The sequence below is a fragment of the Macaca thibetana genome, chromosome 8 (assembly GCF_024542745.1).
Source record: "Macaca thibetana thibetana isolate TM-01 chromosome 8, ASM2454274v1, whole genome shotgun sequence".
Classification (NCBI taxonomy): Eukaryota; Metazoa; Chordata; class Mammalia; order Primates; family Cercopithecidae; genus Macaca; species Macaca thibetana.
The window spans coordinates 103521641-103546456 of record NC_065585.1 but is presented as its reverse complement, the minus strand read 5'-3'; the positions used below and the strand labels follow the sequence as shown (position 1 = coordinate 103546456).

The following is a 24816-nucleotide window of genomic DNA, read 5'->3' as shown; positions in this document are numbered from 1 at the left end:
GAAGGGCATCTATTGAGATAATCGTGTGGTTTTTATCTTTGGTTCTGTTTATATGCTGGATTACGTTTATTGATTTGCATATGTTGAACCAGCCTTGCATCCCACGGATGAAGCCCACTTGATCATGGTGGATAAGCTTTTTGATGTGCTGCTGGATTCAGTTTGCCGGTATTTTATAGAGGGTTTTTGCATCGATGTTCATCAGGGATATTGGTCTAAAATTCTCTTTTTTGGTTACACCTCTATCAGGCTTTGGTATCAGGATGATGTTAGCTGCATAAAATGAGTTAGGGAGAATTCCCTCTTTTTCTATTGATTGGAATAGTTTCAGAAGGAATGGTACCAGCTCCTCCTTGTATCTCTGGTAGAATTCAGCTGTGAATCTGTCTGGTCCTGGACTTTGTTTGGTTGGTAGGCTATTAATTATTGCCTCAATTTCAGAGCCTGCTATTGGTCTGTTCAGGGATTCAACTTCTTCCTGGTTTAGTCTTGGGAGAGTGTAAGTGTCCAGGAAATTATCCATTTCTTCTAGGTTTTGTAGTTCATTTGCGTAGAGGTGTTTATAGTATTCTCTGATGGTAGTTTGTATTTCTGTGGGGTCAGTGGTGATATCCCCTTTATCATTTTTTATTGCATCTATTTGATTCTTCTCTCTTTTCTTCTTTATTAGTCTTGCTAGTGATCTATCAATTTTGTTGATCCTTTCAAAAAACCAGCTCCTGGATTCATTGATTTTTTGGTCGTTTTTTGTGGCTCTATCTCCTTCAGTTCTGCTCTGATCTTAGTTATTTCTTGCCTTCTGCTAGCTTTTGAATGTGTTTGCTCTTGCTTCTCTAGTTCTTTTAATTGTGATGTTAGGATGTCAATTTTAGATCTTTCCTGCTTTCTCTTGTGGGCATTTAGTGCTATAAATTTCCCTCTACACACTGCTTTAAATGTGTCCCAGAGATTCTGGTATGTTGTATCTTTGTTCTCATTGGTTTCAAAGAACATCTTTATTTCTGCCTTCATTTCGTTATGTACCCAGTAGTCATTCAGGAGCAGGTTGTTCAGTTTCCATGTAGTTGAGCAGTTTTGATTGAGTTTTTTAGTCCTGAGTTCTAGTTTGATTGCACTGTGGTCTGAGAGACAGTTTGTTATAATTTCTATTCTTGTACATTTGCTGAGGACTGTTTTACTTCCAACGATGTGGTCAATTTTGGAATAAGTGTGATGTGGTGCTGAGAAGAATGTATATTCTGTTGATTTGGAGTGGAGAGTTCTGTAGATGTCTATTAGCTCTGCTTGGTGCAGAGTTGAGTTCAATTCCTGGATACCCTTGTTAACTTTCTGTCTCGTTGATCTGTCTAATGTTGACAGTGGCGTGTTGAAGTCTCCCATTATTATTGTATGGGAGTCTAAGTCTCTTTGTAAGTCTCTAAGGACTTGCTTTATGAATCTGGGTGCTCCTGCATTGGGTGCATATATATTTAGGATAGTTAGCTCTTCCTGATGATTTAATCCCTTTACCATTATGTAATGGCCTTCTTTATCTCTTTTGATCTTTGATGGTTTAAAGTCTGTTTTATTAGAGACTAGCATTGCAACCCCTGCTTTTTTTTTTGTTTTCCATTTGCTTGGTAGATCTTCCTCCATCCCTTTATTTTGAGCCTATGTGTGTCTCTGCATAATCTTCCTCCATCCCTTTATTTTGAGTCTATGTGTGTCTCTGCATGTGAGGTGGGTCTCCTGAATACAGCAAACTGATGGGTCTTGACTCTTTATCCAGTTTGCCAGTCTGTGTCTTTTAACTGGACCTTTTAGTCCATTTACATTTAAGGTTAATATTGTTATGTGTGAACTTGATCCTGTCATTATGATATTAGCTGGATATTTTGCTCACTAGTTGATGCAGTTTCTTCCTAGCATCAATGGACTTTACATTTTGACATGTTTTTTCAATGGCTGGTACCAGTTGTTCCTTTCCATGTTTAGTGCTTCCTACAGGGTCTCTTGTAGGGCAGGCCTGGTGGTGACAACATCTCTCAGCATTTGCTTGTCTCTAAAGGGTTTTATTTCTCCTTCACTTATGAAACTTAGTTTGTCTGGATATGAAATTCTGGGTTGAAAATTCTTTTCTTTAAGAATGTTGAATATTGGCCCCCACTCTCTTCTGGCTTGGAGAGTTTCTGCCGAGAGATCTGCTGTTAGTCTGATGGGCTTCCCTTTGTGTGTTACCCGACCTTTCTCTCTGGCTGCCCTTAATATTTTTTCCTTCATTTCAACTTTGGTGAATCTGACAATTATGTGTCTTGGAGTTGCTCTTCTTGAGGAGTATCTTTGTGGCGTTCTCTGTATTTCCTCAATTTGAATGTTTGCCTGCTTTACTAGGTTGGGGAAGTTCTCCTGGATGATATCCTGAAGAGTACTTTCCAACTTGGTTCCATTTTCCCCGTCACTTTCAGACACACCAATCAGATGTAGATTTGGTCTTTTTACATAATCCCATACTTCTTGGAGGCTTTGTTCATTTCTTTTTACTCTTTTTTCTCCACACTTCTCTTCTCTCTTCATTTCATTCATTTGATCTTCAATTGCTGATACTCTTTCTTCCAGTTGATCTAGTCGGTTACTGAAGCTTGTGCATTTGTCACGTACTTCTCGTGTTACGGTTTTCATCTCTATCAGTTCTTTTAAGATCTTCTATGCATTGATTATTCCAGTTATCCATTCATCCATTCTTTTTTCAAGGTTTTTAGTTTTTTGCACTGGTTACAGAGTTCCTCCTTTAGCTCTCAGAAGTTTGATCGACTGAAGCCTTCTTCCTCAACTTGTCAAAGTTATTCTCTGTCCAGCTTTGTTCTGTTGCTGGCGATGAGCTGCATTCCTTTGGAGGGGAGATGCACTCTGATTTTTTGAATTTCCAGTTTTTCTGCACTGCTTTTTCCCCATCTTTGTGGTTTTATCTGCCTTTAGTATTTGATGATGGTGACATACTGATGGGGTTTTGGTGTGGGTGTCCTTTCTGTTTGTTAGTTTTCCTTCTAACAGTCAGGACCCTCAGCTGTAGGTCTGTTGGAGTTTGCTTGAGTTCCACTCCAGACCCTGTTTGCCTGGGTATCAGCAGCAGAGGCTGCCGAAGATAGAATATTACTGAACAGTGAGTGTTGCTGTCTGATTCTTGCTCTGGAAGCTTCGTCTCAGGGTGTACCCCGCCATGTGAGGTGTGGGGTGTCAGTCTGCACCTAGTGGGGGATGTCTCCCAGTTAGGCTACTCAGGGGTCAGGGACCCACTTGAGCAGGCAGTCTGTCCGTTCTCAGATCTCAGCCTCTGTGCTGGGAGATCCACTGCTCTCTTCAAAGCTATCAGACAGGGGCATTGACCTCTGCCGAGGTTTCCGCTGCTTTTCGTTTAGTTATGCCCTGTTCCCAGAGGAGGAGTCTACAGAGACAGACCGGCCTCCTTGAGCTGCGGTGGGCTCCACCCAGTTCGAGCTTCCCAGGGGCTTTGTTTACCTACTTAAGCCTCAGCAATGGCGGGCACCACTCCCCCAGCCTCGCTGTCGCCTTGCAGTTAGATCTCTGACCTCTGTGCTAGCAATGAGAGAGGCTCCAAGGGTGTGGGACCCTCCAGGCCAGGTGTGGGATATAATCTCCTGGTGTGCCATTTGCTAAGACCCTTGGTAAAGTGCAGTATTAGAGTGGGAGTTACCCGATTTTCCAGGTGTTGTGTGTCTCAGTTTCCCTTGGCTATGAAAAGGGATTCCCTTCCCACTTGGGCTTCCCAGGTGAGGCAATGCCTCACCCTGCTTCAATTCTCGCTGGTCAGGCTGCACATGTCCGACATGCCCCAGTGTGATGAACCCAGTACCTCAGTTGAAAATGCAGAAATCACCTGTCTTCTGTGTTGCTCACGCTGGGAGCTGGAGGCTGGAGCTCTTCCTATTCGGCCATCTTGGGCACGCCCCCAAAATTGCAATTATTATATATGTATATATGTATGTGTATGTGTGTTTGTGTGTGTGTGTGTGTGTGTATAATTTTTTCTTTTTTGAGTCTCAGTCTCTCTTTGTTGCCTTGGCTGGAGTCCAGTGGCACAATCTTGGCTCACTGAAGCCTCTGCCTCCCAGGCTCAAGTGATCCTCCTGCCTCAGCCTCCCGAGCAGCTGGGATTATAGATGCATGACACCACGCCTGGCTAATTTTTGTATTTTTTTGTAGAGATGGGATTTCACTGTGTTGCCTAGGCTGGTCTTGAACTCCTGGCTTTAAGTGATCCACTCGCCTTAGCCTCAGAAAGTGGTGGGATAACAGGTGTGAGCCACCACCGCTGGCCATTAGTTATTCATATATGAGTTATTAAATTCTCATATAAAGACAATAACTGAATTTGAATTCTTACTCATTACATCTACCACATTGCTATTTATTGACTATGTTCATAAATTATACAAATAACAAATCTTAAATATGAAATCAATGTACTCATCGGTTGAATAGTCCTCAGTTCTCCATTTTTTCCTTTGGAAATGAACTTTCACCATTATAGCAATCAGTACACAGAAAATAATAAAGAAAGGAATGAATAAGAAAAGTGGCCATCTCATTGGTTTGGAATAGTAAACGTTCTCCATGTGGCGCCTTTCTAGGAAAGAAAGAAATCAAAGATTTGAAAGCAAGCACCAGAAATATAGTAAAGATATTTCTGTATTTTACTAAGTCTAGCAGAATAGAACCTTTGAACAATTTAATAATTTTAAAATTAACATATTTTATATGAAATAGATAGCTTGAAAACATAAGTGCCCAAAGTGACTCTTGTAACTCTTTTTAAAATGGATAGCTATATATCATGGGCTAATATTTTGTTGAGGATTTTTATATCTCTATTCATGAAGAATATTGTTTTGTGATTTTCTTCTTTGTTGAGTTCCTTGTTTGAATTTGGCATCAGGATTATGTTTTCCTCATACAATGAGTTGACAGGAACTTCCCCACTACTGTTTTCTGAAAATAATATTGCTTTCTTTCAAGAATTTGGTTTGGTTCACCTGTGAAACCATCTATGCCTACAATTTTTTGTTGTTGTTATTTATTTATTTATTTTTTGATGGTGATTTAAAAAATAATCCCACAGATTAAGAAGAAGTGTGGTTTCTGACTTTTTGTTTATGCCCTTTGGTTTATAATCCAAATAGTCCTTTTCACATCTGACTACCTTTATCAGCCTGTTTCTTGCCTGTAGTTTATTGTGGACCAATGAACATATATGCTACCTTGATCACTTTCAATCTGAGCTAATATAATTCCTTTGAATTTCTCATGTATCAAATAAAACCACAATCCATTAAACAAAGGCCACACTCACAAATCTCTTTGACATATGCCTTTCTCTGTTGGATCCTGTGAGGCTGTTATGAAATTACCAGTTTAAAACTCTTAGTAGCCTTATTGTTTGAAAGTTTTTATGATGCATTTACATAAAATACTTAGAAGGCCTTTTGTATGGATGAAAGAATCTCTAAGAGATATCAACTTAGGTTTTCCTGAGATTTTAACAGAGGTGTTTACAGTCAAAGGCCTTGCTTAATTTTGATTTGATATAAAATTTTATTGCTCTAATCTCAAATTTGGCCTTTCATTGTTTCTTACTTTAAGAAACTTGCGGAGAATGAAAATTAGTTTTACTTTCAAACCGATAAAATCCTTGCATGGACCAATGTCCTAGAAAGTCTCATTAATGTTTTTTTCCAGTCATTTCATAGTAGGCATGAGTTCAATTTTCCACATTACCAAAGGCAGCAGTGATGCCTAACAATTTACCACTTCATAATAATGGTTTCACTTTCTGCAACGTGTTTTTAAACTGTCCTTGAATTGCTCACCAACTTCAACATGTACTAAGACTTCAGTAGTTTCCTGCCTTTCTATCTTTCATGCACTATCCAATTTCAAAGTTAAAGCCACATTTTAGATTTCTATTACACAACATAGCAGTAGCTAAATTTTTTAAATTATTTATTGTCGTGTAAGAAATTACCTCAATGCTTAGTAACTTAAAACATTCTATTTTGCTCACAATTTTGTTGGTTATGAATTTGAGGAGGGCTTATTAGATGGTTGTATTTTTGTTTCTGAGTGCAATCAAATTTCAGATATTGCTGATAATTTTCAAGAAGTGAATGAGAGAATGAGATTTCCAGGAATGAGAGAAGTAAGGATTCCAAAATACCTAGATAGGGTCTGTAGGAAGACCACGAGAGTCCTAGAATGTTAGTTCTTCACATTTTGTTGATCAATCATACCACTAAAATCAATCTGGAAAGGAGTGGTCTCCACTGCTCATTGGGAAATGGCATGTGTGTGCATGAATAGAAACAATTAATTGCAGCCAATGAGAAGATAAGCTAATTGTTGCTAGTAAAATGGAAATAGCTTGAATTACATTAATTACAAAGTTTTAAACTTACTAATCTATTACTATATAACATAAAATATAATATTTCCAGATACTGGAATTAATGTGGAAACTACCTATGACTCAAAATTAGAAAAATGGCCCTAATTGTGTGTACATTTAGATTTTTATGTCAAAGAAATCTCTTGGCCCTAAGTATCATTGGATATGCCAGTTAACTTCTTGCTTTCTCTAAAATTCATCTAGGCTTTTCCTCTGCTTTGATCAATATCACAGGGAGCCACACTGCCTGAGTTCCTTGATCTGCTGTCTTCCAGTCAGTTTTTATCACTGGGAATCACTGAGTAAAATTTGGAGGATTCGAAGAGTAAAAATAGCTCTGATATTACTCCCCCTTCCTCACCAGCATCACCAACAGTGACTGTATATTCTCTATACCTCCAGTTCATGTTGGACAGTAACTCTCCCTGTGGTTCCAATCCTGCTATATATCCCTGACCAGAGTTATATATCATGCTAAATAGCCCAGATTCTGATTCTAGTAATACCACCTCTTTTTATTGTCCCTCCAACCCTAAAAAGTGGTAGTCATTTTCTGGGTTGCCTCACCTTTCTCTGATTATCATCTCATCTATGCAATTACCAGATGCCTTACATTGCATTCTTTCTGTTTGAAAGACTAAAGTGATTTCTATCTTTATGCCTGGGTTCTGACTGATATATCATATTTATAACACATGCTACATATGTTGTAATATATTACTCTCTGGAAGTGGAAGTAAAACATACATATTGGTATGCAGTTTAATGTCCAAACATAGTCTAGATATAAATTGGTAGACAAAATATTATGTTATTAAATTTAATAAATTCAAATTATGTTTTAATTATATTTTCGATTTATTATTAATACTTACCAGGGAGCCTGGCTGGTACAGCTACAAGTGGAAAATTGCCACTGTCAATACTCCCACCAGGCGATGTATCTGATTGAACTGAGCAATCTGGAGGTAAATATGAAGCACTACAGTGACAGTGCTTTTTGTTATTGCATACCTAAAAGAAGGAGAAATATCACCTTATAAGATAAGCAACTAGATTTATATGTGTTCAAGTAGAATTATAAAATAATATGTATGTCAGATAAGGCCAATTTTCCTATATGTTGTGTGTGGTGAGTGTGTGTGTGTGTGTGTGTAGCAATGCATTTAGTTTCCTAAAATTAGACTCAATGATTTCTATTTTCACCTCATAGTACGCTACTTACGCCTCTATGATTGCATTTGTCTGTAGTACAATCGTAACCCAAGTATGAAGAACTCACACATCTTTGATTCTTGCAAACCTAAAAAGGATGAGCAAAAATAAATTAATTGACATGCCATCTAGAGTTGCCATTTAATTAAAAGCATTCCATACCATACCATATTACCATGGACTAATAATTCTTAGCAACAAGAATTAGAATACTAACAATGAATAGTTAATGTATTGAGCTACTATCTTTCCAGCACTAGATGAGACACTGATTACCTAGGAGTAAACAAAACAATAACAGCTTCTTCCCTGCTTAGATTGGGATAGCAGGTACAAATATGAAATGAGTAAAACACAAATAAGCATGTAATAAGTGCTGTAATGAAAACATTGATTTATGAAAGCGTAAAATACAGGAAATGTGTCAAATATTTGAGAACAGTAAAACCTTCTCATTGAGCCCTGATGATAGATCAGAATTAATTGGTATAGAAGTAAAAGACAGAGTATTATAAAAAAGAAATAATATTTAAAATGATTCTGCCTTGGAAGAATATATTGAATCTTTGAGAAATCTAAAGGGCAGTGTGGCCATTCAGTCATTCATTAAATACATATTTGAGTCCTACAAATGTACCTGGCCCCAAGAAGGCATCAGTGAACAACACGAATCTCATCTTGTTCATATCATAACAAAGAGAGAGAAACAAACAAAACACTTGATATTATATGACAGGAGATATTTAATGTCATGATTGTGTAGAATCTTATACTCTTCATGAGCAAGTTGGCCAACTACAGCAATTTGCTGTATTTACATATTGGAAGAGGGAAAGCTGATAAAAGTAGGTTTTGGAAAAGAGAATGGAAAGGGCAATAGCCTGAAGATACAAAGTTAGAATGTCATTGCTGTGGTCCACAAAAATGATAACCATACAGTGAAACTGAGTGGCAATGAGGATAGAAACCAGTAGATGTATTTGAGATAGAAAGTTTAAACCAGCTGAGCTGGAGTAATATACGTAGTAAAAAGAGATGGATGAATGACACCAAGGAATCTGACTTGTTTAATTCTCTTGCTGGTAGTTAAATCAACTGAGATAAGGAAAGTTAAGCATAAAGACAAAGGTTTAGTAATTGTTTTCAGAGATCACTTTCGACCTATATCAAATAATACTATGTTTCAAAAGAACAAAAAATGTTTGATGAACTCATACAAACACCCAAAGCGACTAATGGTAAGCCCAAGAACATGTAATTAGAAATATTTTTTATTTTAAAAGTTTGCTAAAGAATATTGGCAATATTTTGGGAGATTTTTTTCTCTTATAATAAAGGATCATAACACATTAACTTTTAAAGTCAGAGAGTTAATCTGTTCACATAGTTTTTGCCCAATATTATTGAGTATGAAAAAATACATTTTTGTGTTGGAGAGTTATGGCAATGCATACCTCTGTTTAAGATTTACAGGGAAATGGACTAATGATGAATAGATGGCCAGGTTATCTTGGATGGCTGTGGTACTAGTATAAAAAGTACTAGCTCTGGATACTGTATACAGATTAGTGCTGCTGTAGTTATAAATCTATTCTGTTAGCATGCTTCCTTCACACCTAACTACAACTTAAATAGAGAAGTTAGAGATATAATTTGCAGAGCCATTGTCCAGAAAAAAGTAAACCTAATTCTCAGAACCATTGAATATATTAACTGTCTAGAGAAACAAAAGTTGAGGAAGGGTTGTTGGTATTACTGGTACCCTTTTTCTGCAATGAAGTGTTGTTGTGGTTTCTTGTTTTTGTCTGTTTGGTTTTTGTTTGTTTGTTTGTTTTTGCTTTAACATGCCTGTGGCAGAGTGCTTAACTTCAGTTGCATCATGCAGGAAGTTTCGCTAGGGAAAAATAGCATCCAAATTAAGAAACTAGCTAAAAAAAATTAAAAATATTTATAACCATATAGCAATAGTAATATTAGATAAAAAATACAATTCTTTTTTATTCTTCACCAAACTCTCTAAAACAGATTTATTTTTGTTTTGAGATAAGACTCATAATGCAGCCTCTTTTATTGTCATTAGGCAGAATAGGTTCCTACAGAAACCCTCTTGTTATCGAGGGACTAAAATACTAAGTGAAATAAAATCTGTACATACTATCTTTTTTTTTTTTTTTTTTTTTTTTTGAGCTAGGGTCGGTCTCAGTCTGTTGCCTAGGCTGGAGTGCAGTGGCATGGTCTCAGCTCACTGCAGCCTATGCTTCCTGGGTTCAAGCAATTCTCATGCCTCAGCCTCTCAAGTAACTGCGATTACAGGTTTGTGCCACCATGCCCAGTTAATTTTTGTATTTTCAGTAGAGATGGAGTTTCACCATGTTGGCCAGGCTCATACTCTTTTTTTTAAAGGCATAATTGTGCCAGAGATAAAAATCATTTTTAGGTTCAGAAAACGTGAAACAATGTGATTCCACAAAAGCAACTAAAACTGAAGGCAGCACTCCTCCAGTGGCCACCAATGACCAAGCATTTTGGATTTAAATGATCATTTGCAACCTACAACAGTGGCAGAATTCCAAGCAGGTTATATCAAACTTTCAATAAATAGTCTGGGGAGGTACATCAGAAAAATGGTGATATAGGAAACAAAACAAAATCAGGCTGAAATAACATTATAGGAGCTCCGGCAACAATCAAAGGTCTGTAGCAACCAGTAAAATACTGAAGAACACATTGTCACAGTCAAAATGGTAGAAAATTTTATGGCATTTTTGTCTGAATGAGGCAGCAGCTAAATTCTCAATCCCTTCCCTCAAACTGAAGGATGAAGCACAGATCTTATTGGCAATCTTCTAACTTGTCTGGTAGCTGCCTTAAGGACTGGTTTTTGATTTGCCTAACTCAAATCTCAGATGGAAAGAAGCAGTATAGACTGCTAGGGAAAGCTGCAGGGAGAGTAACATTTGCAGACACCTGGGGCAAGAGATTATGGTGGAGACATAATTGTAGCTCCCACAATAATACCCACAGTGTCATGGGAGGGACCTGGTGGGAGGTATTATGGTGGCAGGTTTTTCCCATGCTGGTCTCCTGATAGTGAATAAGTCTCATGAGATCTGACGGTTTTATAAAGGGCAGTTCCCCTGCACACACTCTCTTGCCTGCCTCTATGTGAGATATGCCTTTGTTCCTCCCTTCTGCCATGATTGTGAGACCTCCCCAGTCATGTGGAGCTGTGAGCCCATTAAATCTTGTTTTCTTTATAAATTACCCAGTTTCAGGCATGCCTTGATTAACAGCATGAGAACAGACTAATACAGTAAAATTGGTACCAGGAATGGAGTGCTACTGTAAAGATACCCAAAATGTGGAAGGAATTTTGGGACTGGGTAACAGCCAGAGATTGAAATCATTTGGAGGGCTAAGAATAAGATGGGAAAAAGTGGGAAAGTTTGGAACTTCCTAGAGACTTGTTGAATGACTTTGACCAAAATGCGCTTAGTGATATGAACAATGAAGTTCAGGCTGAGGTAGTCTCAGATGGAAATGAGGAACTTGTTGGAAACTGGAGAAAAGGTGACTCTTGTTATGTTTTAGCAAGGAGAGTGGCAGTATTTTGCCCCTGCCCCAGAAATCTGTGTAACTTTGAACTTGAGAGAGATGATTTAGGCTATCTGGCAGAAGAAATTTCTAAGCAGCAAAGCATTCAAGAAGAAGCAAAGTATAAAAGTTGGAAAACTTTGCAGCCTGATGATGCAATAGAAAAAAAGAGCCCTTGTTCTGGGGAAAAATTAGAGTCTGCTGCAGAAATTTGCATAAGTAATGAGGAATCAAATGTTAGTCATCAAGACAGTGGGGAAAATGTCTCCAAGGCATATCAGAGACTTTCATGGTAGCCCTTCCCATCACAGACACAGAGACTTAGGAGGGAAAAATGGTTTCCTCGGCAGGGCCCAGGGTCCCCATGCTCTATACCGCCTCAGGACTTGGCACCCTGCATCCCAGCTACTCTAGCTATGGCTAAAAGGGTCCAAGGTACAGCTCAGCCCATAGCTTTAGAGGGTGCAAGTAATAGTAAATCCACCGGAATAGTAAATCCACCACCTCCTTAAAGCATGAATTTCACAGGACCTATAAAACAGTAAAACACACACACACACACACACACACACACACACACACACACAAAGAAAAACAAGGTATTTAGGCAAGAAATAGCATGAAAATGGGGCAATTAAACAACCTGCCACCTTGCCCAAGTTTGTAGAATGGCTCTGTTCTGTAGAAGTTCTTTACTAATTTCTTTAGTATTATCTGAACTTTGGGGTCGACCTGAATATAAAGCTTATGGTCATCCCAGATCCTTTCTGAGCATGCATCTTTCCTAGGCCTGTGTGTGGTTTTTTAGTTTCTCAAATACATGGTTGATTTAAAATGTATTATTTTTCCAACTCATCCCATCCTCATCCTAGTGTTCCTAAATGGCTACTTGATGAGACATCACTTTTGTCATGAACACTGTGGCAGGGTATTGCCTGTCATACATTCTTCATCCCATTCACTAACTGTGGATATAACCGGAGTTCCAATCAACCATTTTGAAGGCAATATGAAGAGGGTCACAAACAAGATCTATAGCTAAAAACTGGACTGAGTCTGGATCATTGATGACATAATGGCACCCAGTAACTGCACTGGATGGACAAACTCCAAAATTACTTTGTATTATGGGAAAAAAATAACTACCAACTATTTAAGCCACTCTTGGTGGTTCCCATTTCCTGTGCAATTCCTACCTCACATAACATATTTTAACCTGTTTAGAAACAATGGAGAATTTAAAATGTAAGATAGTCTTGAGCATTAATTTAGTAAGAAGTTTTCAAACTAAATTTAATGAAAGCAAATGTGTTGCACAATTTTTTAAATGACTTACATTTTGTGCGAGAATTTGGAATGACAATTTTTTTATTTGTATACACTCTTACTTTCTAATTTTCTAAATGAATATTAGTAAAGTTAGTATAGTTTTCCTTTCCCTCCTTTCTTCACTAAGGGGCTTACTGTATTCTGTTACTTATTAAGCCAGAGAGGCTTTATAATTTAAACATGACACTAATTTGAGCTTGCACCTCCTTATGTATATATGTGTTTGTATGTAAGTAGTTCATATTTCGTATAATAAAAAAATCTCAGAAGGCAAAAACTAATGATATATATGCATAGCTACCATATTGAATGCAAAGTAAGAAAGATAGATATGTAGATAGATAAATATTCTACAACTCCATGTGTGTGTGCATGTCTATGAAAAATTGATGGAAGGTTCCTAAAAATAAAAAGTTATTACATCTCAGATATGTGACTTTGATTGATTTTTTCTTTATTCTGTGAGTTTGTTTATTATTTTCATCAGTAAAATGGGCATATATTATTTTAATGGCTATTTTAAAATAATTATACCAAAAGATAATTTATGACATTAGCTGTATTCTCTGTGTAATATGAGATAATTTAATAAAATGCAGTAAATGAACAATGCGGTTCTCAATTCAGGTAGTACACACATTTCAATGAAAAAAGTACTAAATAACCAATGAAATAGTCATAGCAATGTCATCTATGCATGATTGCAAATATTTTATTCTTTTAAAGTTTGTTTTTTTCCTGATTTTCTGTATTGAATATACACTTAAATTCTGAGAAAAAATACTAATTATGTATCATTTAAGAACAGAGTCTAGGCCAGGTGCTGTGGCTCATGCCTGTAATCCCAGCACTTTAGGAGGCTGAGCTGAATGGATCACCTGAGGTCATGAGTCTGAGATCGGCGTGGCCAACATGGCAAAACCCCATCTCTACTAAAAATAGAAAAATTAGCCGGGCATGGTGGTACCTCCTGTAATCCCAGCTACTCAAGAGGCTGAGGCAGGAGAATCACTTGAACCTAGGAGGCACTGAGCAGAGATCACACCACTGTACTCTAGCCAGGGCGAGAGTGACATTCGTCTCAAAAAAGGACAAAGTCTAAAATATTAGGAAATTATTTGGAAATAAAAGACTACCTACCTTATTTGAACCACAAGAAGTTCCATCTTTTATCCACATCTTGTGGCTGTCTTCATGATCACTGGCAAATTCCACAGCAACACAGAGATGTCCACTTACGTTGGCATAAATAATAGTGGCTCTTGGAATTTGTAATAAAAATTCACCTGCATATTTACATATTAATTTTCCGCACTGCAGATTGCTATAATTTATCCATAAATAAAAATTATTAATTTTAATTTAGAGAATTACAGTAATATAATTTCTAAAATAGATTTAAATAAAGTATTCAAGGTTTGCAAGAGAATATATGCAATTCATTTTAAAACACACACAAAAAAAGGGCCTTGCCTAAATTGCCAATAATAACTGAACATTTTAGTAATTATGAACTAAAGTTGGTGCAAAACTAATAGTGGTTTTTGCCACAGTTTTAATGGCAAAAGCCACAATCGTTTTTGCACCAACCTAATATTCCCTAGTTAGCCTGACAAGTTTTTTTGTGATTCCTTCACTTTCCTTTGAAACTGAAACAAAATCAAACCCAAGTTCAAATGAATTTAACATCTTTTCACCTTTTGAGTGATTTTAAAAATGAAGATTTCAAGGTCACTCACATTAATTAACGAAAATAATCACTGATTAATACTACAGGGTTACCACTATATATATCACATAAGGTAGTATGTCCTACAGATTAATGTCAGCATTTGCCTATAGTACATGCTATAAACCATAAGATTTTTATTTGGCCCTTGCATCCTGTTTGGAATCTTAAATGCTACCACATGACCATTGCTACATCAGAAGATTCAGGAAACCATGGAGGCAGAGTGACTAACCCTAGATCAACTATATATGTTGAGCTAGACAACATATGTTATCTAAATAGCCTCCTAATCAGCAAAATCTCAACAGTGATGAAAATCTAGATGTCTTCGAGTAGTTTTCTATGGTCTGAACTTTTCTCCCTTTGGTCAAAAGAAGACAACGAAAATGGGCAAACCAGCCCCTGAAGTGGTCAGGCATCATTGAGCAAGGACTTGGAGTTGATAAAAGTTGTTCTACACTTATAGTGCATGCACACACCTGTTAAACATTAAGTAATTTCATAGAACATCAACCTTAGGCAAAGCCATTCTGCGACCATGAAAGATTAAGAAAATAAGCAAGTTCACTTCATAGATCATGTCTGAACACAGATGAGAAACATTGTCCAAGCCACAAATTTACTGGACATTCAACTAACATGTGTGACTATTGCTTCTTTAGCAATTACAGCTTTAGCTTCACTTTAGTCTTCCCTCTTCATATATAAGATTAAGATACACAATCATACAATTATTAATATCTCTACTTTAAAACATCTAATTTACAGCAAATGTCTATTTCCTGAAACCTTCCTAAAAATCACCTAACTCAAGTCCGAATCTCTAGAACTGGCACGCTCCACAATTTCTCATAATGTGCATTCTCACCACCCAACATGTAAAAAAAAACCCAACTTGTTCAGCTTCAGCTGCCTTCTTGGTGGTCTTTGGCTGGAAGGCATTGTAGTAAGGTAGAAGTGTAATCTAAAACACACATGCTTACACTTTGAAGGCACTGGAATGTAACCAGAAAGAGAAGGACTATATAACTGAGCTTTAAGAATGGGAACTGCAGCACCAGATATTCTGTAGATGTGGCTTTGTTTAATAATTTATGAAAGCACATCCAAGGTTGAAGATTCTTAGCTTCAATAATCCAAGGACATAACTAAAATACAGGCCTAATATCAGTTAGTTGACTGGAAACTTAGACTGAGAAGTAAAATCTGAATATAAATTTCAGATTTATATTCAGCCTGAAACCTGGATGACTACTGAACTAATTAAGCATGTGTGGTGAAGAATCCAGGGAGCACATAAAAGGCATCTCCTGGAGGCATAAAGAAATGAACAATGTTTTCAGTTCCTGCGCAGAGACAGGTTTGGTTTATAGTTTGAGTCCAGCTATGTTAAATCCCTTCCATTACAAAATTCTAGCCTTCAGAAAAGCAGAAGTGAATGCAATTTCTATTATATAATAGTCATATTATATGATACAAAGTTAAACATATGCTAAACATACAAAGAAAAAGTGAAATATAACATAGAGGGCAAATAAATTACTAGATATCAATACCAATACTACCCAGACATTGCATTCAGCAGAGAAGCCCTTTAGCGCAGCTAACATAAAAAGGATCAATGATGCAAAGGAAAATGTAGTCAGAATAGCTAGACGTTTTCCTTTAGTAAGTATATACTTTAGCAGTTACAAAGCAAATTTCTGTACATTTGGAATGTGAGTATATGAGGAAGCAACTTGTATACTAAGATGTACTTTATGGTACTTAATTAGAATTTGAATTATTACTAAGTTCATGTCTTAAATTCAGAGATTTAAATAAATGAATATGTGCTACATGTATGTGCATATATGAAATGCATGTTCTAGCTCTGTTGACTGAGAAGGTTGAGAGGTAATGAGAAACAGTAGACATGCAAACTACTGGTGCTTAGGTATTTATTTTCAAATACCGTCTTCTAAGAAAAGGAATCAAGGCTTCTTGGATAAATAGCTGAATCCAGAACAGAAGTAGAAGAAGCGCAATGCAGCCTATAACATCTTTTCATGTGCTGGAAAAATTTGGAAGTTGTTAAAAAGTCATACAGACTTTTGAAAAGGATACATTAACCAACTCAAAGGGATTTTCAATAGTCAAAATTAAGATAATTTGAGAAAGTATCAAAATAAATAACGATAGTAATGTATTCTATCCTATTAAATAAAATAACAATTACTGTGTCTAAACTGATACACATAAATACATAGATAAGTAAATAAATAAAAGTATAGAAGTGTCTGCTTCTTCCTACAGTACATTTCTAGCTAATAAAGGCAAAGTCAATAATACAGTTAGAAAATCACTAATGGATTTTAAAACTAGTTAAAGTTTGAGGAGAAACAGAATACGCCCAGGGTCTCAATACAACTCCTCCAAAATTACATGTTAAACCCAAAAAGAAAACAGTAATTTCACAGTTGAAAGATTTAGAGAATAATGACTTTATCAAAACATTTAACCTAAAATGTCCAATACTGAAAGAAAATGGCACATACCTTTTAAAAAACCAGGGTACAACAACATCACTTCAGTGACAAACATGCCAAAATGTATAACTTACATATAATTATGAAAAATTTCAAAGAAACCTAAATTGTGGGAAAACTCTTCAAATTACTTAACTGATAGTATTTTTAAAAAACTAATAAAAATAAACAAATAAAAACAAAAACGTTCCAAATGAAAGAACTCTAAAAATACATTATGAGTAAATATAAATATCTGACACTGGGTTTGTTCCTGAACAAGGAAAATAGCCTAAAATTACTCAGAACAATGAATGAAATTTCAATATGAACCATGTTTGATAGCTATAATAAGTTATGTAAGAACATGTATTTATTTTCAAGATAAACACACTGATATATTGAGGAATAAACAAGCACAGTTTTCATCTTACACTCAAACGGTTCAGAAACGTAATTATGAAGAGAGGAGAGGAGAGAAAAGTTAGAACAACAGAAGGGTAAAGCAGTAGGAAAAATGTAAACAACCTGTAAACCTAGGCAAAGGGTACATGGGAATTCCTTGCACTATTCATGAAAACTAGAAATTTGTTACAGAAGTTTTACTTTACTTTTGAAATAATATCAACATAAAATTTTACAACAAAGGAATGGGTATCAGTAACATTCTAGTTCCAATTTATTTATTTATTTATTTATTTTTGTGGTGGAGTCTCGCTCTGTCGCCCAGACCGGAGTGCAGTGGCGCAATCTCGGCTCACTGCAACCTCTGCCTCCCAGATTCAAGTGATTCTCCTGCCTTAGCATCCTGAGAAAATGGGATTAGAGGCACCCGCCATCATGCCCGGCTAATTTTTGTATTTTTTGTAGAGATGGGGTTTCACCATGTTGGCCAAGTTCGTCTCTTAACTCCTGACCTCAGTTGATCCACCCGCCTCAGCTTCCCAAAGTGCTGGGATTACAGGTGAGCCACTCCGCCCGGTCTTCTAGTTCTAATTTACAAAATAATAGTAACAGATAATAGTTAGCACTCATATAGTACATACTACGTATCAGTCACCACTCTAAGTGTTTTTCATACAGCATTTATGTTTCCCACTGGCACCAAACTGGTGATGTTATTAATATTCATATTTTACATATAAAAAATAACTGAAATTCCGTGCCTGAGGTCACACGAATAGGTAAAGAGTGGAGTTAGGATTTAAAACCAAAATGTCTGGCTGTAGAGCACATATTCTTAAAAACCACGCTCTGGCCGGCCGCGCTGGCTCACGCCTGTAATCCCAGCACTTTGGGAGGCCGAGGCAGGGGGATCACGAGGTCAGGAGATCCAGACCATCCTGGCTAACATGGTGAAACCCCGTCTCTACTGAAAATACATAGAAATTAGCCGGGCGTTGTGGCGGGAGACTGTAGTCCCAGCTACTCAGGAGGCTGAGGCAGGAGAATGGCGTGAACCCGGGAGGCAGAGCTTGCAGTGAGCCGAGATCGCGCCACAGCACTCCAGCCTGGGCGACAGAGTGAGATTCCTTAAAAAAAAAAAAGAAATAAGAAAAAAAGAAAAACATGCTTTGCTTTTTAATTCATGTATTTTAACTTCGTTACTAGGAGAATTGTCATGCTTTGTAAAAATTAAAGTAATAGCGTCACTGCACTCCAGCCTAGGCAACAGAGTGAGACTCCGTCTCAAAGAAAAAAAAGGAAAATTAAAGTAATAGCATGTATAATAAAAATGATTACTGATGGGTAATTAATGTACCTGTATGAAAATTAAGCACTTTGTGGAAAAGTACAAGGGATAATTTGGGTACAGGAGAGGAGCAATGTGTCTATGATATTTATAATTTGAATAAACATGGTCTTACTTTATGTTCAGGGGATATTTTGCTTACATATAAACTTAATTGTTTGATGTTATTTTCAAATATAAGGTGATAAATAGAAGGTCTAAGACAGATTTCTGAAAACATACTCAGCTTCACACTGTGTGTATCCTGAATCACCTATACCACAGTTTCCAGATACATCAGTCTTTGAATTAAGGTAAGAATAACATTCTGTAGGACCAAACTCTGCTTCTGAAAATAAAAAGGTGTGGTTAGTCATATCAAACTTATATTAATTAAAAATAAATAACAAATACACTTAAAATTCTGAAATGGTTTAACATATTCATTGTACAAAATAAGATCATACTATAACAATCAAAATAAAAACTAGATTTAAGATCACACAAAACCACTTCAATGAAATGTTTAAAAATTGAAAGGACTCTGGTATGCTGTCCAAAGACATATCCTAGACATACTCCAGAGTTAACCACTGTATTCAGTTTAGCCTCTAATCATAGTAAGTCTATAAATGCATATCATATCTATTAGCAGGCAGGAAACTTTTTTCCCATATTGATTTATTTGTCCATTATCAGTTTTAGCATGAATGTCTTTTCAAGTCAAACCACTAACCAATTATCTTATGTTTTACATCATAATTTCCTCAGACCAGAAATATATTGGAGTCACAATTGATTCATTCGCCCCCCCATCATCAAATCCACATGCATAATCTGTATAATTTTAATTATCATAAGATCCAACCTACATGGCCAGGCACGGTGGCTTACGCCTGTAATCCCAGCACTTTGGGAGGCCGAGGCGGGTGGATCACAAGGTCAGGAGATCGAGACCAGCCTGGCTAGCACAGTGAAACCCCATCTCTACCAAAACTACAAAAAGAAAAATTAGCCGGGCGTGGTGGTGGGCACCTGTAGTCCCAGCTACTCGGGAGGCTGAGTGAAGTCTCACTAACAGAGTGGACAGACTCAGATCTCAGCAGCAACCCACAGATGCTGTAGTGAACTGAAAAGTAACAGTTCATTTTGTCCCAGAGGTCATTTGCAAAGCTGGTTATGGGTAAGAGGTCAAAATTTTAACCTTGGCTAGGGTAGCAAACCATTGCTGGTAGACAAAAAATAGGCCAAAACAGAGAAATAAAGCCAAAATCTACAGATCAAAATGAATTTTAGGTATCCAAGAGAAACTACTGAAAGGCAGTGTGATGATACATTTTATGTGTCAACTTGACTAGGCTATAGTCCCAAATTACTCAATTAAACACTAATCTAGGCATTGCTCTGTAGGTATTTTGTAGGTGTAATGAAGTCTACAATAAGTTTATTTTATTTAGGAAATATTATCCTAGATAATCTGGATGGGCCTGATTTAATTGTTAATAGTTGGAAGACCTTTAGAGCAGGCTTCCCTGAAAAAGAAAAAAATTCTACCTGTGAACTTCAATTTATGCTTAAAATTTCTATTCTGCCCTTTTAATTGTCTTGCCCTACAGATTTCAGGCTTGCCTAGCCAGCCCTACAATCTCATCTGCCAATTATTTGCATAGATACGCATTCAAAATTCTATATACAATAAAATATCTCTATATCTATATCTATCTACCTACAGAGAGGAAGAGAGAGTGCAGAATTACATATCCAAAGAATTCTGTTTCTCTGGTGTAGTTCTGGTTGATAGAATTGATAAACAAAGGGGTCAGTGATGTTTTAACTTGGGCATATTCTCATTTGTTCTGAGTGTCTCATGATAGATGAAAGCCAGCAGGCTTACAGTTAATGAAGACGTCACATCTCTGTTGGAGCTCTGTTAAAGCACTATGCCCAGAGGCAGTCAATAATTTACCAAAATATCTTATCTAAACTTTCAATTCCCTGGAAAAATCTCTACTACCAGGTGGCTGGGGCTACTTGATTTGATTTAGAGCTCAGTTAAGTGAAAAAAAAATGGAGAAAAAAAAAATCTTCACTTTCAGAGTGAGGTAAATTAGATAGGTCGGTCATGGCATCCCTTAAATGAGAACAAATTTGCAAAATAGATGGCGAGAATAAACCTCCCAACAGTGCACAAACTGCATCCTGGGATACTGGTTAGAACATCCTGCAGCAAGGAGATAAAGGAACATAAGGGAAAACGCCCAAATTGGTTCAAGCACAGAAACCCATGATTTGTGTCCTTGGAGTGACCTATGCTCATTATAACAGTGAAAAAGGCACCCTTGGGTGGAGAATTAAAATGCTAATGAGAAATGTGATGCATGTACTAGCATGTACAGCAATAGCACATGTGCATTCAGGAGACCCTTCACGACATGCTAAACAACAGTGCCCATGCCCACGCTCTTATGAATAATCATGTTAGACTCCAATAAAGGGAAGTTCCTCAATGCCAACTGACCCTCTTATTCTTGTGCAGTCTGCTCTGATGCAGCTATCAGAGTGTACTTTGCTTTGCAATGAACTTCTTTACTTACTTTCCCTTTGGACTTGCTCTCAAATTCTTTTGTGCAGTGAAGTAAAGAATCTGAACCGGTTCACTGACAACAAAGGCATTACTGAAATAATATACATCTGCTACCAACATCACCAGTGCCTAAGGCTGTGATTTCAGTTGAGACAAACAAGAGCTCACTGGAAATTTTAAAGAAATTCCTGGAGAGTTAGATGACTATATGAAACGGAATAACTCAAACCTATTGAGTCCTGTATATGAAACGGAATAACTCAAACCTATTGAGTCCTGTTTTGTTGCAGTAAAAATTTAAAACCTATTGAGTCCTGTTTTGTTGCAGTAAAAATTTAAAAGCTGAGGACCTGGCACTGCCTCTTTGCATGACCCAATCAGAGCCTTTCTCATCTGTCTCATAGTTACCATCTGCCTATATAACCTGCCCCCAGACGCCAGCTTAAGGAAACAGATTTGAGCATTGCCTTTTGTCTCCTTGCTGGTGGACCTCACAATAAAGCTTTCTCTTTTCTTGGAAGCTGATGCTATTAGTATTGGCCTCTATGCACATCTGGAAGTGAACTCATTGCTTGGTAACAGTGTAACTGGATCTAAAAAGCTGCACACAGGCCAGGTGCGGTGGCTCAAGTGTGTAATCCCAGTACTTCTGGAGGCTGAGGGAGGCAGATCACCTGAGGTCAGGAGTTTGAGACCAGCCTGGCCAACATGATGAAACCCTGTTTCTACTAAAAATACAAAAATTAGCCGGATATGGTGGTGTGCACCTCTAAGCCCAGCTACTCAGGAGGCTGAGGCAGGAGAATCACTGGAACCTGGGAGGTGAGGGTTGCAGTGAGCCAAGATTGTGCCACTGCACTCCAGCCTGAGCAACAGAGCAAGACTCCAGCTCCAAAAAATAAAAAAATAATAATAATAAAAAGTAGCTGCAGACATACCTAGAAGAGTTCTGAGAACAGAGTTTTCTAGTCATTCCTAACTCTATGATGTTTACGTCCTGCACAAGCAGGAAGTAAAAGCTAAGGCTGTCTTATAAACTGCTTGAAGTTTGAATCTGTCTTCTCACAGAGATACTTTTGGCATAGGGTAGAAAACATATAGCTAAGGCATTAAAAGAAATCTGAAAGACTATTGGCAGCCACTAAATATTGCGGATGTAGAGTACTCCTTAGGAAGCACTCTGGGGTCCATATAATGGAGAGAGAAGACTCAAATAAAAAATCTGAAATGAAACAGAAAACATTACCACTGATACTACAATGTTACCTTGTGATATAAAGAATTATAGGAGACATATATAAATAGAACAACCATATGCCAACAAATTTGATAACAGAAAAAATAAATTCCTAGATGCATCCAACCTACAAATATTAAATTATGAAAAAAATAGAAAATTGAAATACACCAACAATGATTGAGGAAATTAAATCAGTAATAAAAAAGTTTGTCTTTCACTCTCTCTTCTTTCTCTCTGCCTTTCTCTCTCTTTCTGTCTCTACTTTCCTTCTTTAATCTGAAAATCATCCACATTGTGGTACCAAATTACCCATTTTCCCAGGAGAACACTTTTTCATTTTGTAAGTTTCTTTATTTGCATCTTTGTTTTGTTTTTCTTCAAACCAACAGTCATTCCTAATTGTATGTTCATTTTGGTTATAGATAAGTGCCTTGCAATCCCTTTTTACACAGAAATCAGAGTTACACTTGTGACTTGTTCCAGTTGAGAATAAAGGTGCCCCACCTATCTGTTTCTATGAACATCCTAAATATTTCCTCTGTCAATATTTTTTCTGATATAGGGATGAAATACTGTTGGCATTGTTGCTGTTTCCATATTATTTAGCCAACAATTTTGTATATGGTTTGCACCACAGTTTTCTTTTTTGTTTTTAACGTCAGTGTACATCATGCCTCAATAACTTCAGAGTCCCTGGATTTTCATGAAACTTCCTTATTGTTTCCACAGGTGATTTTGTGCACCTGAATGTGTGTGCCTACATATGTGGTTTAAACTGTATTTATATGACAACTTATAATTCTTTTACTGTCTATAGTCATATTACTTATTCTATATTTACCAAAAAAAAAAAATGGTGAATATGAAGTAAAAGTATAGTTTGTGTTCAGTCTACTTTCTTCTGTCTTGAAGTCAGAAGTCCCATAGACTTTAAATCTTTCCCTCTATTATTTTGATGAAAGTCATTAACAACATAATGATTTCACTTTTAATTAAATTAATTTTTAATTTCTAGCTACTGATATTTTACTGATATTTTTTCTGGCAGTATTCTCTTTTTTTTTTTTTTTTTTTTTTGAGGTGGAGTCTCACTCTTTCTCTCAGGCTGGAGTGCAGTGGTGTGATCTCAGCTCACTGCAACCTCAGCCTACTGAGTAGCTAGGATTATAGGCGTGTGCCACCAAACATGGCTAATTTTTGTATTTTTAGTAGAGACGGAGTTTCGTCATGTTGGCCACGCTGGTCTCGAACACCTGACCTCGGATGATCTGCCCGCCTCGGTCTCCCAAAGTGCTGGGATTACAAGCGTGAGCCACCACACCTGGCCATATTCTTCTTTTTCTATAATTCTTTAGAATATTTAAACTAAATGTGACATTTTAAAAATCACAGTCATGTATCAGCATCTATTTCTGTTCAGTTTCCAGAAAAAACACATATATGAGAAATCAAATGATAATAAATACCTCCGCCAAATGTGTCCATACATTGTTTATCCCCACTCATACAAACTCCATCTATACAGACCCATTGATTCGGTCCACACGGATGCCCAGTCTGAATAAAGTGGTTTTCTGGACATGACGCAGATGTTCCATTGCAATATTCAGGGAGGTCGCATTCATCAAAGGAAGGCCTACATACGCTTTCTTGTGACATAAACTGAAGGGATGAGGCAAATGATATTGAATTAAGCAGAATGAGAATACATAAGCATAATAATGATAACTACTTATGTAAGTAATACTGAAATTGTTCAAAAAGCTCTTACTAGACAATTTTCACAGCATGGTCCTTCAGCACAATTTGAACCGGCTTTAAATCTACATGTGGCAGTATCACAGCATTTGGCTCCAAGAAGGAAACAATTCTGTAAGGCAAATCAAATGATCTGGAGTATTTTCCAACTTGTATTCATATTATAGACATGTTCATAATGACAACATATTATATAACATACACATAGATGCTTAACTTACATGTTTGCAAACAGAAAAATAAAACCACTTACTCATTTACTTAACAGACATTTATTAATTACCTACTAAATGTCAGACCATGTGTTGCTCATATTGCTTAGAATAGGTTTGGTTACACTGATAAAAGGATTCTCTGAAGCCCTGGGGTCCACCATAGTCAAGTCATTGAGAAGAGCTGGCTCTTGTAGATAGCGATAGTTAAATACAAGATGTAAAATAAACAGAAGTTATACTTTAAAAATTCTATTGTAGTGACTACTTATTAGAGCCTTCTGAATCTAACATTTTAACAAGTTTCTGCATTTTGTGGTATATTGTTGATTTATTTCATTTTTAATTCTCTAAGTTCTGGAAAAAGGATATTATTTCCGAGAATAATGAAGTTGTCACCTTTATATCATTCACTCATATCTTATTATGCCTTAGTTCATAAGGCATAATTTTATGCTTTAGTTTTATGCTTTA

At 36.8% G+C, this 24816-nt stretch overlaps 1 protein-coding gene across 2 annotated transcripts in view; it reads right to left on the bottom strand.

The window, feature by feature from the left end:
- The window catches only part of ADAM2 (ADAM metallopeptidase domain 2), a 113928-nt gene that overhangs the window by 4698 nt on the left and 84414 nt on the right, over window positions 1–24816 (bottom strand). For both annotated transcript variants that reach the window (XM_050801319.1, XM_050801320.1), the window contains exons 13-19: window positions 24144–24242; window positions 23839–24034; window positions 18792–18897; window positions 13718–13901; window positions 7665–7742; window positions 7315–7453; window positions 4465–4624 (exon numbers count right to left, since the gene is read on the bottom strand). In XM_050801319.1, the coding sequence (XP_050657276.1) occupies window positions 4465–4624; window positions 7315–7453; window positions 7665–7742; window positions 13718–13901; window positions 18792–18897; window positions 23839–24034; window positions 24144–24242 (962 nt within the window). The remainder of the gene's footprint in view (window positions 1–4464; window positions 4625–7314; window positions 7454–7664; window positions 7743–13717; window positions 13902–18791; window positions 18898–23838; window positions 24035–24143; window positions 24243–24816) is intronic.